Here is a 17244-nt window from a genome sequence, read left to right on the forward strand (position 1 = left end):
CCGCTGCCGTGGGGCGGCGGCGATGGTGGGCGGCGCGCCCTGTGGGGGAGCGGCCGAGGCCGGTTGCGCCCCCCGGTACCGGGGATGGGGGGGCTGTAACGGTCGTAAACCTCTCAGGGGCTGCGGGCAGCCCGGGGTCGGGCCCGGCCGCAGGGAGTGCGCAAGGGAGCTCTGGTAAAGACTTCGATGGAGGCAAGGCATCCTGCGGTAACACCAGCTAACGCTACGGCGTGTATGCTAAGCTCCTTGAGGTCTTATCTGCTTCTCTCCTCTTGGCATCATTTTAAAGCTTTTTGCTAATAAATGTCTTATCTTTCACCCTGGAACCTCGCCATAAGGGACTGTTTTTTCAGTCGACAAAAGGAACCAACTCCTGGGCCTCCAAGCTGGCTGTGTAACCGTCCAAAGTCCCAACTTGCCTTTAGCCAYGTCAGTTTGAAAGCAGAGCTGCACACCTTGGATTTTTAAAGTACAAGATTCCAAGTATGCCCTGAAAAAGCTGACTCTCTTTTACTACACACGTGTACAGTTAAGGCACACTAGTTTTGTAGTGTGTATTTTTATGGCAATAGAGTTCTGTGATCGCCAGTGGATGGCAACTAAGCTGTCCCAGGAAGGACTTAACTAATTGTAATAATATACAACACTGTGTTTCACAGGTTATAGTAGCCTGTCGAGGCAGAAGTGGTATGGAAATTGCAAGCCACAAATAAGACAGGAACCTTGCAGCTCAATGCAATATGGAATAACTCTTGGGAAAGAGGCCAGAGGAGATGGTTAATGCAAATATTCAAGCCTAACAATTTTCAGTAGGAAAGGGTTTCATTGCTGAGCTCTGTTGAAGGAGGTGGTGTGGTAAGGTAGAGCCTTTAGTTAAATAATAATACAGGGTGATTCTGTAGGGAAGAGCTGAAAATCCTGCTGTTGATCTAGAAATGCATACCCATAATAGTAAATGTTACTGATAAGGGGAATAYCTTGCATTATTCCAGTTCGCCTATTGTCTTATTCTGTGATTGTACTTTCTGAGCTGTGCTTTTTTTTGTAGTTTATTGTCAGTCTGGGGATATTCTTAACATTTAAACTCCCCTGCTACCTTTTCCTTGGACATACTGTATTTCCAGGAGGTTAGCAAATGAAGAGTCCTGGTGAATGTGGAATAGTTGTTCTGATCCAGTTCCTCATGGTCATTGAGGTGGTATTGAAAAATGATTTGTTTTGATTTAATAGATGTTAAGTGACTTCTGTTTCTTTCTTCTTTAYTTGATAGACAAGTCCATGAGGTCCAATCTCACATGGGGCGTCTGGAGACATCAGACAAACAATCAGTACACTGTAAGTAGTTAATTAAAGAGAAAAATTCCACCCCGCTACTCATGTGATTTAACTCACACCTTTAACCTTGTATGCTTTATCATTCTACTTACCATCGTTAGTGGAATGAGTTTGGCTTCTCATTCACTATGATCAACTGGTGAGACACATCACAGGTTTGAAATCCACTAAAATTGTTTGACTTGAGTGCATTAAAACTGTTTGACTTGCAGGTGATGGTTTTGTAGGACAGAGTGGAAAAGAGAACAAAATACACTAAACACACAGATGTTTGTGCTAATCCAGAAGGTCACCAAACCAGTTTGTTAGAAGCTCAGAAGTAGAGTGAGAAATATCACTGTGCATCTGTCCTGTTATTCTGTAGTTCCTTCAGCATCCACTAATTGACTGTCTTCCTAAAAATATGCCTAATCCAGCTTCTGGGAAAAATTCTGTTGTTTGATGTGCAGGAATTGAGGCAGGATGATTCTAATCTTGCTTGCATCTGAGTCAGAGCCTGTAATTCCCTCTGCTTATGAGAAATAGGGAGAACAGCTATGTCTAAAATTGCTTCAGCAAATTTAGACTGTAACCCTGTGTTTATAAAATGACTGTAATCAAATATCATGGTATATTGTGTCAGAGCTCTTTAACCCAGTGCAGAATTGGCAAGTGTATTTTGGCATGTTCTTCACCTGTCTTTGAATCCTTAATTCCTATGTGAGGAGTTATTGATGGGCCTCATTAAAAACTTTTTTGGAAAGAAAAGTACACTACATTGACTGGATACATTTATCCATATATTGACTGACTTCTGTTACCCAAAATATATTTGTGAAGTATGACTTTAYTGTAGAAAAGGCTGCGATAACTTTTCCTATTAAAAAATAATGGCTTGTTGACTGGTTCTGTTTTCTGTGATGGTTGCTACTGTTGCACCTAGTACAATTGCGAGACTTCTTGGACTGTTGTTCACTGGATCTGATTTTGGAGCCCCAGTTAGCATAATTTGCCATTTTTCCTCTGCTACTTGAGGCCATTTTAACATACAGTGTTATTTTACATAGTGAGTCAATGAATACCATTTCTATATATGCATATGAAGGTACAGCCAGGTGCTATACATATTAGTGTATATTTGAGAATTTATGGAAAAAAAGAATAATCTTTTGGCTGAAGAGCAGGAAAATGAGCCAGGAAATCGAAATTTCAGTTGCAGTTTTTCTTGTCACATTTTGGTCTCAGAAAAACATACGGTTAATAAGATATTAGTATATTATTTAGACAAGCAAAAGTGCATGTAATTTATCTGTCTGCCCTCCTGGTTGCTTTTCTGTTAGTTGTACTGAATGATGGAGAGATGAATTAGGATAAGTTGATCTTTGTTTATGCATGGGAGATGGTTGCTCTCTGTGTGAGATCCAAGGACAAAGTAAAGAGGTTGTATGTGCTGTTTGCTTTTYTGGATTTTGCTGAATGTGATGTTCTGTAAAGTCCTGAGATACTGAGGAGTAGCTGTTTGTTAATAATGCTTTTCTGTATACCTCTCTAGTCTAAAAGCAAATGAGAACAAAGACTGTCTATAGGATTTGGTAATTATTTATAGCAGGTCTGACTGTGGCAGTCACAGACATGCATCAGCTTCAGGACTGTCCTCATGGCTGCACAGACACGATGGTGCTTCTGTGTCCTCTAGTCTGTGGACATGCTGCAGAGGATGCATATCTTCAAACTTACAGCTCACCTTCTTTGAACACAAGAAGAATGTCAGATGACTAAAAGTGCTTCAGTCTTTTATCCTTCCGCCGCAGTTCTTTAAGTTGTGAAATGTTGGGTGGTGACATGGTTAGAAAATCTAATTGTTAAAGGAAGAAGATGGCCATGGCTTGTACGAAGTTTTGCTATACAGTGGTCAAAGTAACTGAAAGGGTATGAAAGACTCTACCCCAACTGTATCTGCTTCCCACCCCATTAAAGTACAAGTATGTAAGACTTAGCATTTTGCACTCTTGTCCCTCTGCTGTTGTTGCATAGATAGCAGAAGCAATTATGAATTAGATGATTAGAGAGGCAGTAGTTATGTAGCCTTGTTTTCCACCTGTAACAGCTCCTCAGCCCTGTTTTGCCATGCTTTTTGAGGATTTTGTCCAGTCCACCTGTTCTCATCAACTCTTAAGCCTTCCCATGGTCTGTCAATCTCCCTTGCTATAGGTAGAGATGAGATGTATATTAACTCTGTGTTATGGTCTTCAGAGGTTTAAATTGACATTGCTGTGAGAATTCTCTTGGATATTGGCTTGTGTGGGCAAGTCCTGTTGAAGCATCAAGATGGGGCTGCAGAGGAGAATGTGAGGACTTCAAATCCTAATATGCAGAGGAGATAGAAAAAGGGACTCGTATTTTGGAGAGCTAGCAAGGCTTTCCCAGATCCCTGTTCAGAAGAGGTAGGGAAGGCAAGAATCTCAAATTATTCAGTTAGAAGTAGATTTTTCTGTTCTGCGTAATTCTCAGTTCTTCTGCTCTTTTCACCTAGTAAGGATTTGTATCTGTAAGGTTTTAAAAACTGGTTTGAATGTTTTTGACCTGTCGCCTTCCCTAAGATTGCAGTTCTTTAATTCAAACCAAAACACGTTTTTATTTCCTTGCAGTAGTAGAAAATGAGATTCAGGCAAGAATAGACAATATATTCAGCAACTTGGAACGTCTGGAAATCCTGTCCAGCAAAGAACCTCCCAGTAAGCGACAGAATGCTAAACTGTAAGTTCACCTTCTTTGCTATGATAATGTAGTATTCTTTGAAATTATTTTCAGTAAAAGTTGTAGAAATCTTTGCTTTTCCATTTGAATGAAAACTTTATATTTGCATAACTTATCTGTGTGCTTTACAATAATAGAATCGAGGTACAGAGGCAAAATAACTTTCCTGCATTTAACCAAAGATTGGTGATTGGGCTAGACTCATGGCTGTGTTCTAAGATGAGCAGAACACAGACTCACCATGCTTAAAAGAAGTTACACTCTTTACGGCATTTACTTTTAATGACATTCATGGAGGTAAGGAGTAAAAGTACTTCAGTAGTGTCATTTTCTCTGCCAAACTGTTGGTGACTAAAATAAGAAGCTTTCTTTAGCACTGGTGTGAGCAGGAGATAGGACCAGAGACCGCCTGAGGACCCTTCTATTCTAAATTATTCTCTACTATTAATGTTTAGTCCTGAAATGCTTTCATAGATACCAGAGGTTGATACCATGTCAGCTATACTATAGATATCAATATTTGTGCTAGTTTTGTAGGCTTCCTTTATGGTCAATGAACATTTAGTCAGAAACAATGGAGTTCTGGATATGATTCATTTTAGCCCAGTGGAGATGTATCCAGTATTGTCCACTGGCTTTTAGTTTCCTTCTGTAAAAACTCAAACTTAAGAATGTGGTGTTAATTAATGAAACTTGAAAGCTTAATCTTTTGTTTGAATGTAGGTCATAAAATAGAAGCTATTCAAATCCTACTGTCTTTCCAAATCTGTGTTAAATGAGGAATATATATACAATCCCTCTGAAGAGACTAGTCACAGGAGAGGATGTGCAAGACAGCTCAGGAAGTCTCCTTCACATTATATCATTATATTCTGGTTAAATAATCACCTGTTTTGTTGAAACAGAAGATCTAAGCCTGGAATATAGGCCTAACATTGAATGTCCTTTATCTTTTAGATAAATAAAACCCATCATTCTTAATATCCATGGCTGTTAATTTATAATGCTCCATTGTTCACACACAAAACATCAGAAAAGACTGGTATATTTATCCCTGGGAATGTCTTCCTGTTGTTGATTCTGTCTAGCCGAGTTGACCAGCTGAAGTATGATGTTCAGCATCTGCAGACAGCCCTGAGGAACTTTCAACATCGCCGTTACATCCGGGAGCAGCAAGAACGACAGCGAGAAGAGTTGCTTGCACGTACATTCACTACTAATGTAAATATTCTTTATTTTAGATCTATCTGTTCTAGAGAACAGTCTTTCAGAGAAGTTTCAGGCAAGACTTAAGCCTGACTCCATTAGATTTCTGCTGTTAGATGATGTAAATGGAAAAAAAGGTAGAAAAGAATAACAATACATTTTGAAAAAGCACAACTATTTCCTGAGGAGAAGGTGGTTTATTAGAAGGCAGTAGAGAAGGACAGCCAGCTGTTTCAAAAGTTGCTGCTCCTATTTTATCCAGTGCGGCTGTATCTGACTACTTAGAGCAGTTTCAAAAGGGTGAATGAGGTAGGTACCAAAGTATACATTTTACTGGAATTTGTGTCAAATGTCTGTATCAAATCCTGGGATCTGTAAAATGTCTGGAAAATATTTTCATCTATCAGTAAGTTTTATACATCTTGATGTCAGTGGATGCCAGCCAGCTTTCATTTGTCCAGAAAGAAATCATACTGCTAGAAAAACCTCCCTTGGTATCTGTAAACCATTCAAAAGTTTTTAATGAAAGGGATATGTTTCCACCTGTTCCTGTTAATTTTTAGTTTCTCCCCTTTGAAGTTCCCCTATGCAAATTCCCAGAAAAACTTTGCTTTGAATAATGTAGGTTCACTTTCAGACTTCCTTTTTTTTGCAACTCAAGAGCTCGTAACTTTTTTTTAAAATAACCTACCATTCACTTTCTCTCTTGCCATACACTCTYAGGGCAAAGTAGAGTGAATGCGAGTTGGCCACATTTTCTTGAGATTCACGAAGTTCAATGGACTTCTCAAAGCCCCACATAAAGTTGATTTCTCGCATTTTCTTGGCTGCTTGAAGTTGGCTATTTCAAAATTATAAACAAGACTTCAAAGGAACACTGGCTCTTGGAACCTCATTTGTTTTCAGAAAGCTGTGATGTTCCTCTGCAAATGTGAAGAAGTTTTTCCTATAGGAAGATGTTGCCCAGGAAGAAAATATATGTCCAAGTGGAAACGGTTTTGAAGAGCAGTAGTGGGCTTGTAAATGCAAGACACATGCCAAACTACTGTTTCTCCTTTAGATGTTGAAAACTGTCTCAAGATGAAAGAAACTGTGTGACTTGCTTTGTATTTATTTTAACTCATTGTTACAGAAGTATGACTTTTAAAGTAGAAAGGTCTCTTAATACCAAAATGGTGATTCACTTTTCAGTCATTGGCCTACCTGTTTTTCTTAGGATTTTGTATCCTTTAAAAAGTTTACACAGCTTCTATTTACATGCTACCTTACTCTTTTAAATAGAAATATTAGCTGAGTATGTAAGCAGTCTGAATAAATATCATCATCATAACAGCTCTTGAAAGCTGTAGAAGTGTTCTGAACATTTTGCTTAATGCAAAGATAAATGTGATCTTTATCTTAAAGCTTCCTTTGTACCATTCTAGAGAAAACCACTAACAGGAAATGAAAAACATACAATCCATCTAGGGTCCCAGTGAAGAGCACAAAAACTTACTTTGACATTTTTCTTGCTAGCTTGTGGTGTATAAAAAGACCTACATACTCCTTGTACAGGAAATGGAATTCCTTCTGATGTAAAGTTCAATGAATATTTGAAATAATAGTCATTCCATTGCAAATCATAGTGATTCCAGTCTGCAGACTCATTTAAGACCAGACACTTATTCCAATCTCAGTGCTTCATTAACACTTGATCTAAGAGTTCCTTACACTGTCAAGAGCCTTCTTCATTCAGTAACTTTTACCTCATAACTGCTAACAGCTCTGTCCCTTATTCTTCATTCTTTTACAGTCAGCAAGTAGAATGCCTGGAATGCCTGGCCAGGTGGGCAAACACCTAACACTGTATTGTACATGTTTAAAGTTTTCTCAGAGCTATGTTAGCATTTTTCTGCAGTAATCATCATAGGCTACTTTGTGCAAGTTTGGTAATGTTACATGCATGTAAACTACAGCTGACAGTCAGAGGTAGGGTATTAACCAACTTGTATCCTAAGCATGAATTTTGCTTTTTAGTACTCGTTGCTATTCTGAGTATATGGAATCAGGTAAGCCAGTGTTTCCGCACTTACCGCTTACTAATTCCTGTTCATGGTTCCTGTTCATAAAACAGTATGAGAGTTTGTCATCATTCACTGACTGTTATCCTGACTCTCTTGATGGAATGGTGTCCAGACAAGATTAAAATGGAAGCCTTTCAAAGGCAAAACTGATCACATCCTCTGACTTCTTGTGCAACCCAGGTTATAGAGTTTTATCCAGTTATTTCTATTTCAAGATTTATAGCTTCTAGTTGAATTAGTGCATCTCTGCTGGAAATTTTTTTATTTATTTATAGAGCCTTGCGTGGTGAGCGAGTCAGATCTTCAGGGAACTTGGTGACAGCAGACAGACATTTGAACTATCAGAAATTTGCACCTCCTTGTGAATATGAGTTTCTAGAATGTCAGCTCCCAGGCATTGTGTTTTGTAGGCCTTCTGCCACTTAAAAACATGTGTTATCGAATCTTTCACAAATCTTTCACTTGCAATGATCAAATGACTAGCTTTGTTAAACCCCTTCTGTTAGTTTTGGCAAATGATTCTCGATGGTAATACCCTTTTCTACATGTGTCATAATATGAGATTATAAAAATTTCTCAATTTTTAATATGACTTTTATTCTTTGAGATCTAATAGAAGTCGAACAGCTGATAACTTTAAAAAAACCTCTAGCTTTAGGCTTACTTCCTATAGGCTTCTTTAAGCTACTTTTTTCACTCAGAAGTTAATGATGTATCTAATATCCCTACTAAAAATGTTTAAGATGTAATCCCTCAAGTCCTGTCAAGTTTCTGCCACGTTTGTTTCTGCATGTTCTCTTTCTGAATCTAACTATGAATGGGCAGTATGAGTGAGCAGGCGAGGTAACCAACACACTGCATTTCCCCTACAGGACTCTGACACCACCATACCGATCGACGAAACATTACAGTTTAATGAATCCCTGCAGAATGCCCATCGTGGCATGGATGATCTTATTGGCAGTGGGACCAACATCCTTCAGGGGCTGAGGGACCAGAGAGTGACACTAAAGGTGGGGCATCATTTTTTACCCAAAAGACCCCACATTTCTACATTTTATGATGATCAGGCTAAGTAAAATAAATCAATATATGAGTTTGTTTCAGTGCACTTCTTCAAGCTGAGAATGCTGGGAAAGGCCCAAACCCCATTTTAACTAAACCTGCAACCTTTGCATTTTAGCATCTTGTTAGGAACAACCTTAAGCTGGTTTTCTTTTGTGGCCAGAGAGCCTAGCAGTATTCAGCTGTGCTGTAGTCAGTATATGAAACACTGAATGTTATGATTTTTTTTATTATTTTTTTAATACTCAAATGAAGAATGGGAAATAATGGCTAGACTGCAGATAGGTCTTGATGCAGATGAACATCACTCAGCAACCACAAAACTAGCATAAAGTAGTTATGTTTAAAATTAATAACAAAGATAATATTCTGTCAGATCCAATGCAACTCAGCAATATATCTTTCCCTGAATATTGTTAATGAAAGCTGTATTTCTTTGTTTCTTAAGAATAGCGCATATTTGTCTTGTATTTTAAAGACTGTTCAAAGTGCTGTTAAATTGTGAGAAAGTATCTCAAAGATACAGGAAGAGCTTTTTAGAAAGAAGCATATCTGTGGGGGGAGTTGGTTCCATGAAAAGTGTGAGGAAATTCATATCTGCTGAATCCATCTAATGATGGGAAAAACTGTTTACTTCCGTGATACGGCTTTGTTTTGGGACGTATCTGCAAGAGGATATAGGTATTTAATTGCTAACATTTGGTCAGATGAATCACACCTTAAACTCCATTGACTATAAAGGGAGCCTAGACACCTTACATGCATATAACTGAACTGCAGACACTTATGGATCTCACCCTTAAAGTGCACAGGAGTTTTCCTGGAGCAAGTTTTAGCTCCTAAGGTACCTATTTTCTAGGAGTGACCAGAGCTGGGTGTCTTCACAGGGTGGAGTTGCTAGGTGCTTATTCTAATCCTAATTTCCAGTTCACAAGCAAGAAATTTCCTATCTTGATTGCAGAGGTTCGGGCAAGCTGGTGTTCTCAAAATACTGGATTGGACCAGCACAGGGTAGAATGGCAGAAAGCAACGTTGCAACTCATCTTTTACTTAATAGTCTGGTGATCAGTCCCTGTGCCCATGAATGTTGCCCTGATGCATTAGAGCAGAGTCAAAGCCCAGGTCTTTCCTCTCTGAGATGAATGTTAGCTGCTTGGTTAAAGCTCACTGACCTAGTGAATGCTTTTTTTTTTTTTTTTTTTTAATACAAAGTCAGTTAGGAGAAAAACTTTGAATAGGAATATAGTGACTTAGTTTGGTAGTTAAGTGCTCATTTAAAAGTATGTTGTGGCTGAGTACACTAGCCATAGGGCTAGTGGGTAGAAGGAGGGTTTCTGCTACCATCTCATGAAGCAGAGGTAGATGAAAAGGTGGGAGGGATTGACTGGTGGCACCAGGAGAGGATTCAGGGTTGTGAATGCTCTTTGGAAAAAGCAGCTTCCCTGAAGTTTTTATTTCCTAGAGAAGGRTGGGACAAAGACATACATTTGTCCTCTGTGTTTACAACTGGATGCCTTCGATGGCTGACCCACATTAGTTTGGGGCACCCAGTCACTCAGGTGCTTCACTGTACCTCTGCTTCATACAGGGCATGTGAGGTTGTGGATTCTACAAGATGTAAGTTACTGATTCAAGTTAGTCCCTGATGACTGACTGATGCCCTTGGTTTTTGGAGGGTTCTTGAGGAGGAAGGGCGTATATCACAGGTCAGGAGAAGTTACCATAGTTGACAAATACGATAAAGGAACACTTGTGGGACCTACTGTCTCAAAGAGACTGAGAAGAAATATTATTTCCTGTGGTAGTTAGTAATCCTGTCTTGCTTCTTTTGCTAGTTAGATTGCAGTAATTTGCCTGGATTCATGTTAGACCACAACTGGCCTTTTGCAAATGTACACACGCCATGTCTTAGCTGCCAACTTGTGGCAAGTCAGGGAAACTTCAGGCCAGAACTGTAATAGTGTCATTTAGTGGGTCTCTGCCCACTGCTACTGATCATCTTTTGCTTTTGGGAGCATCGAGTTCTTATGTTTTTTGGGGATATTTCTCACTTCTTTCAGGAAGATTTTTACATGTTCCTTTTTCCCCTGAGCTTTTCTTACACTGTCAAAGATGCTAAACTTTGCTGAATGTTTACAATTCTGGCAGAAGCAGCTACCATAGAGTCATTTTCCATAGCTAAAAGAATTAATTTGGAAGTGGGGTAAATGATGTCACTTGCTGGATTTTGGATATAAATAGAGACAAATAGGAAAACGAGTATTCCCAAATTGTCACAAGTCTTGCATAATTCAGCTGTTCTAGCTGTACTATTCCACTGACTGCAAGAATTGAAGAGTCTTCATTTTTTCTATTGTASCTTTAGAGCGAAAGCAAGCATCTTCTAATTTCTCTTCAAGCAGAACATAGTTTTTTTTGTTATGAGGTAGTGTGAAAAGAATGCTGCTGAGACAGTGCTGAATTTAAAAGTGCAGTATCCAGGGGTTTAATGTGAGCTGTGTGAAATGAAGGTGAAAAATTCAATTACATTTTATCAACTGAGAACCTAAGCTGATTTCAGTGAAGTGTAAATACCTGCACTGCTTTGTACACAAGAAGCTGATTTTCTGATGTAGTATTGCAAATCTGTATACTGTACAGGTTGAGATTAGTAATTGTTCATGCATGTGTATCTAAACTATTTGATATAAATTCTGTCCTCAGGGAGCTTTTCTGATATTAGACTGGTTTATATTCAAAACTATTCCCAAATTTCACCTTTTATTCTTCTGAAACCAAAGATACGGTGCACTGTGAGAACAGAAACTAGAGCGTTTTTGTTTTAACGTTAAAAGCAGTAGTAGAGCATTGTGATGAGAACATGTGCTATCACACTTGCTTGGAGGATAAATAACTTCATTCTAACAGCTTTCTGAAGCAAGGTGTATCTCAAGGACTTAGAGCTAGAAGTCAGTTTGAGAGACTAGATCCATTATCATAAAGCATTGTGCAGCAAGGCTTCTAGCAGTGTCCCATCTTTGTGCACCCGCAGGTGCGATGGAGGTGGTCCTGGCCAATTGCTCCTCTGGGAGTGCTTTAGCTGATTGTATCCTGTTAGCTGGCTGAGYTGGCTCTCTGGTGCTCAGTGCAGCATCTCTGCCTGCCCATCTGTACATTATTCATCTCTCTAGCTTACCTAGAAAGGTACTTTTCACCTACCTGTAGCCTTGTCACTCTGGAGCTAAGCAACGTGCACCATGGGTTGTCTCCTTCCTCTCTAAATGGGATGATAACCAGCTCTGAACTGTGCCCAGAGTACATCTATGTGCCTGTATTTCACACAGTTTCCTTTTCTTGCCTTTGACCTTTGCCCTGATATAAAGTAGGAGTATTCCTGCTGTGCTGCAATAGTGAGATTCCCCTGGGCCATTTCCTGGTACTTTAGTTCCACAGCTGACTGTGTTTTATCTGTGCTGATGTGGGTAACTGGTGGAATCCACAGACATTCTTAATACCAACTGCTTCAACAGCGAAACAGAACTGCAACACATTCCTATCTGCAGCATACTTGCTAGCAGTCTATTCATTGTTAGTCTCATGAAGGGTTTCTTGAAATTGCATTAATTATGATTTATATGTCTTTTCATTGCACCCTACCACTGGCCCTACAAGTTTCTGGACCTCCTTTTCAACATCTTGCTGGTATGAACAGTACTTGAGACGAGCAGGAGCGAAGTTTTACCAGAAAGGTTTTCTGTTCAAGATGCTTCAAGCTCTTAAACTTTATTTCTAGAAATGGCCCAGAAAAACTCCCTTAATGCCTCCATAGGGAGTATGTTTTCTCTGGGCTGCTCTGTATGATGACTCTGCCTGGATGCATTGTTTTGTATCTTTAACCTCATTCCTGTTCAGGTGTGTGAATTGCTTTGTCTCATCATCCAGCTGATTTCTAGGGTCCTGTGGCCATCTCCTCCTAAATTATGGGAACCGTTGGCTGATAGCAAGTTCCACTGTTTACTGAGGGATCAGAATTCGTCACTGGTCATCCATGGGAAAATGTTCATAGACTGTGGAATGAGAAGTGTGGGACCTTGAGTTTAATAGTTTCTTTGCTGTTTTTTTTATTTATTTTTAGGGTACTCACAAGAAGATCCTGGATGTTGCCAACATGTTGGGCTTATCCAATACAGTGATGCGACTGATTGAGAAGCGAGCCTTTCAAGATAAATACTTCATGATTGGGGGAATGATTTTGACTTGTGTAATTATGTTTCTTGTGGTGCAGTATCTGACATGAGCTACTAAACTATTGCCAGAGGAGATCATCTTTTGGAGCAAAACGGACTGCCCTCCAAAATGTACTGCCTACTTTCGTCTGAGCGTTGCTTTGGATGAGCCCTTCCTGTGAACTTCAGAGTTTACAAATCACAGTCAAATTCACATCTCATGTGGAAAGTACCTAAGGGAACAAATTTCTCTGGGGATGCTGTAGTTAAGAATATGACCCTATGAAAATATCCATAGCCTTTCCTACTCTCACCTTACTGTCTGTAAGTTTAAGAATATGGTTAAGTAGGAAGCAGAAGTGAATATTTTCTCCAGCTGTATTGCAAGGTATGAGTGCTCTTTTGGGTAGATAGGGAGAAGAGGATGCAGAGGCAGAGTATGAGATATAGTGAGCCTTTCCTATGCTAACTAGAAGTGATCTCAGTGTATTTTCTACAGAAAGGAAGCCACTGACGAGCATTCTGCATTGTTTGTGGGCACGCTCCTGCACAGTAAGTGTGCAAAAAGGGGCAGGAAGTGAAGGGTTCACATCTACAGACCCTTTTTTTCCTGGGAGGGAGAAAGATTTGGGGGGGAAGGGTCTTTAAAAGCATGGTAATAACCTCTGCTAACTTTTTTGTATAACCATTTAGCACAAATCTTCCTGTTTTAGGCTGAAAAGCTTCTCACCTGAGGTATGTTTTGGTACCTTTCTATGTCCTGCTCCTTCCCAGTGGAAGCTGAATGCTGTACTCCCTTCTGCTTAGTAGAAGGTTTTACAGTGTCTCCTGTAACCACTGTTCCTTCACATTTCACCATTTGGTTAGGAAGTGCTGTCTCTCATTCTCCTCCAGTCAGATGCAGATTAGGCTTGTCACCTCCACTGTGCCTAGTACCAAATCCAACCTCCAAAGACTGTAAAGACTTTGACATTGTTGTTCCTATGGCATATCATGTTTCAGGTGAGTTGTATTTATTTTCTGAGGTGGTTGGTTGGGGTTTTGTGCTTTGCAGCTGGTATTTGTAGATTAGATGAAGCAGGCAAGTCCTTGCTCTGCTCAAATTCTGCCTTGTAATTTTTCTATTTAGATCTGGAATGGGCTTTCTCTGCTATTCTTTACATTCAGAATAATAGTGGGATCAGGGCAAGGAACCTTTCACTGAAAATCAGTGGGCAAGGGAGGAGTTTCCTGAAGTTGTCTATTCGTATTTAAATATTCACAGTTACGAAATGTTGTTTAAATATGGCACTCCTTTTCTCTGCAGATTGTAGGGACTCTGTTAGAGTGGCAGTCCGGAGATTTTGGGCATCATCCATTTCAAACAGCCTTCAGATACATTTCCACCCTCAGTTCTGTGTACAAGTCTGGAGCATTTCCAGATGTCTGACAGTGGCACAGAAGTGCCATATTCAGATGATGTGGCATTCTGCTGGGAATTCCTTCAGCTTTTGCTAACTGGAACAACTGTGGGTCTTTTAATTAACAACAGTTTATGAGTTCTACATCTTATCTTTCTTTGATGCAATAAGCTTTGTTCTGATTAATATATAGCTTGTTGCAAACTTGGTGAAAAAATGGTATTAATAATTGAAATTTCAGTTAATAGGGGCAGGTAAAGCAGGTTTCAGCACTGCTTGTTTACAGTTGTGTAACTAAAGTATTGACTGACCTGTGTGCTGTTGCATAGCTTTGAAGCCCAAAAGAGACTACCCAATTTCATTAGCTGTCACAGACCAGTCAGCTTCATATATTGAACCCAGGAGAAGTGAAGCATCAGTTGTCAGAGGGCTGTTTGGCTGCATCGCAGACACAGCAGTGGAGGTTGAGATGCCATCAGTGCCTAGATAATCCTTTCAGAGATTTCAGCAGAGGAAGGCAGGAAAGCTTTTTGTATAGCCTGTGTGCTGCACACCTGGCTGTTTTGTGCATATGAATCTGTTTGATGCTTCTCAAGCGTTTTGTGCTCTGAATGAATATTCCTCAGTCTGCTAGGCTTTCTCAAAACACCCCAGCAGACCAAATACAGAATTGGTTTGCGTTTTTGCATTTGAGCCAGAGAGAGAAGGGAATTAAAGGAAAAGAGGAGGTCTTGCAGTGAGAGGTTATCTGTCTTGCTGTATCTTTAATCTAAATTTTAAATCTAAATTTACCATAAGGTCTAAATCTTAGATTTTTAGCACACTATGCACTTGTTAGATCATCTTCTGTGAGATCAGTTGGGCTCCCTAAAAGGCATCCCTCGCAATTTTTTTTCCTATTCCTGATAAGCTGATCCAATTCCACCTGGATTTTACAACTTTATGGTTTAGTCTTGAAAAGATGGCATTTGACAGTCAAACTTATATGGTTGTGACTTGTGTAGCAAGATTTGTCTTATACTGAGGTAGGACTCTAGCTAATTTATTTTCCTCTCTTGGCTTGAAGTAGGAGTCACAAAATTACTGCAACTGGAGTTCTTTCTGTTTTGAGGTTAGCTTGACATTTTAATAGATGCTTCTTTGTTCATTTATTTTGTCCTTTCAGACCATCCTTGTTCTTGTGTAGGCTAATTCCCCTTCTGCAAGCAAAGTGTCCTTGCTAGTCACTGTGTTTTAAGGTGGGATATGGGGCTTGAAGGAACCACTTAGGTAACTGGATTTGACAACATGCAATTTCAAGCAAATTTGTACTAGATGCTAAGTCCAAAATGACTTGCAAGAGCATCTGTGCTATCTCAGACGGTTAATGTAAAACCCTCAAAGCCTCCATTATTATGATGTGCCACAGAAGGACACAGATAGGGTCAGGAWCCCTATTAACGTGAAATGAGAAAGAGCTGAAACCCTGGTGGCTTTAGGCATGTTGCTGCTACGGCTCTTTGTGAAGTTTCCTTTCCTTACTAAGGACGACATTTCTTTCAACAGAGCTGTTGTGTTGCTTCTAACTTCTGTGGAACAGCAAGTGTTCCAGCTGTTGGATGAGCCGTTCTATTAAAAGAGGACACTGTGGAAGCTAGCCTACCTCTGGAGAAAAAAAAAAAAACTTTTTACCAGTATTTTATATAAAAAGAGGCAAGGTGGGACATGATGTGATGTGTTATGTGAATAAAGATTTTTTCAACCAGAATGATTTTTTTTTTTAACCTTGACTAACACATAAGATGACCAAATACTTAAACAAGCTGGACAAATTCCTCAAAGCACAAGAAGGATCTGTTCTGATACACTGAAGGAGGCAGGAGGCAGGCTGGGCCAAATGGGGGACTCCTGCCTGAGCGCAGATGTGAAAAGGAAGTTCACAGAAGGTGGAAGCAGGGATGGGCTATTGGGGAGGAATATAGAGATGTTACTCAAGTGTGCAAGGATAGAATTGCAAAGCCAAAGCTCAGCTGGCCTTGAAACTAGTGAGTGGTAAGAAGGCCTTGTGTAAGTACATTAGCAGCAAAAGAAAGGTTAAGGAAACCAACCACCAACCAAGGGGTAGGGGATACTGCAGGAAGAATATGGATCTGCCTGTTTCCTCCTGCAGCCTTGCCCTCTGCTTGTCCACCCTGGAGGGGCTGTGGTGGCAAGTGCTCCATCTGTGGGGGAGAGGGGTCCTAGAAGGGGATGGAAGGAGTCTGGCTGTTTCTGCTACAGTGAAGGGGGGAAGTGTGGAGCCAGGTGGAAACACACAGGGAGGAATAAACCAGAAAAGTCCTGTATATGGAGGAAGAACATATACAATGAGGAGAGAGGACATATGGGGAGGATTTTCTTCCCAGTTAGTTACAGCTTTTCTTCCCAGTACAACAGCAGGGGAAGGCTCACAGGGATGCTGTGGGGTGGCACAATCTGCATCTTTCTGCAGGAAGTGGATCCTATTGTGCTGTGGCGTTGGAAGGTGCAAGAGAGAGTATGTRTGTGTGAGTGCTGGGTCCAGACCAGCCACTTACAGTGATGGAGGGATCTCACTGGTGAGACTGGTGGTGGCACAACAGGATTTTATGATCCTGGCATTGGTGATGGTTCTGGGAAGGGTGTACAGCTGGGGGTGGTCATCTCTGCTGGCTGGGTGGTGGAACAGGAGAGCTGGTGGCAGTCAGGTGGGGGGAGCAGGATGCAGGGGGGAGATGTGCTACAGGGGGAAGAGACCCTGGAGCCCAGTGTGACCTGCCCACTCCTTTATCAGCAGTGGAGAGGAACCAGTCCCTCCTCTCTGGTGGTCTCTGCTGGCTAGTAATGAAGCTTGTGTGGTTTGGAGTGCTGGCTTCCTGCACAACCTTCTTCCTAGGCTCTAATTAAGGACAGTAAAGGAAGAAATGGGAAGGCAAAATATGACTGTAGAAAAAGTGATTGCAGATTTAAAATCTGAGACCAAATTGATTAYGAAACTAGATGAGGGAGTAGATTCTCTTTGCCTTGAAATTATCTTTTTTGTTTTGCAGCAATTCAAGTTCCCCACATCTATGAAACACTTAAATCAGAAAATACTGAGCAAAGAATGGAAAAAAGTTAAAAAAAAAAATCCAAAGGCATAGATATAAACTAGATAGATAGCTAGATCAGATCAGCCTTTGGCAGTCTTAGTTAAAGCTCTGGAAAAAGAATAAAGAAAAGGAATTTAATAATACT

At 40.2% G+C, this 17244-nt stretch overlaps 1 protein-coding gene across 5 annotated transcripts; it reads left to right on the forward strand.

Annotated features, from left to right (window-relative positions):
* Positions 1-188: 188 nt before the first annotated feature.
* GOSR2 (golgi SNAP receptor complex member 2) lies at positions 189-15757 on the forward strand. 5 transcript variants are annotated; one of them, XM_026076175.1, is made up of 6 exons: positions 189-207; positions 1271-1335; positions 3963-4071; positions 5160-5292; positions 8213-8353; positions 12520-15757. In XM_026076175.1, exons 2-6 carry the CDS (start codon positions 1296-1298, stop codon positions 12679-12681), a joined length of 585 nt encoding a protein of 194 aa, XP_025931960.1. In that variant the 5' UTR covers positions 189-207; positions 1271-1295; the 3' UTR covers positions 12682-15757. The 5 variants fall into 5 exon arrangements, 3 of the variants coding, with proteins under 3 accessions (XP_025931960.1, XP_025931959.1, XP_025931961.1); XM_026076174.1 differs by lacking the exon at positions 189-207 and adding an exon at positions 465-483; XR_003255248.1 differs by lacking the exon at positions 189-207 and having other exon boundaries at positions 12520-13612; positions 13917-15757.
* Positions 15758-17244: the final 1487 nt, after the last annotated feature.

This window comes from Apteryx rowi, unplaced genomic scaffold (assembly GCF_003343035.1).
Source record: "Apteryx rowi isolate R43461 unplaced genomic scaffold, aptRow1 scaffold_428, whole genome shotgun sequence".
NCBI lineage: Eukaryota > Metazoa > Chordata > Aves > Apterygiformes > Apterygidae > Apteryx > Apteryx rowi.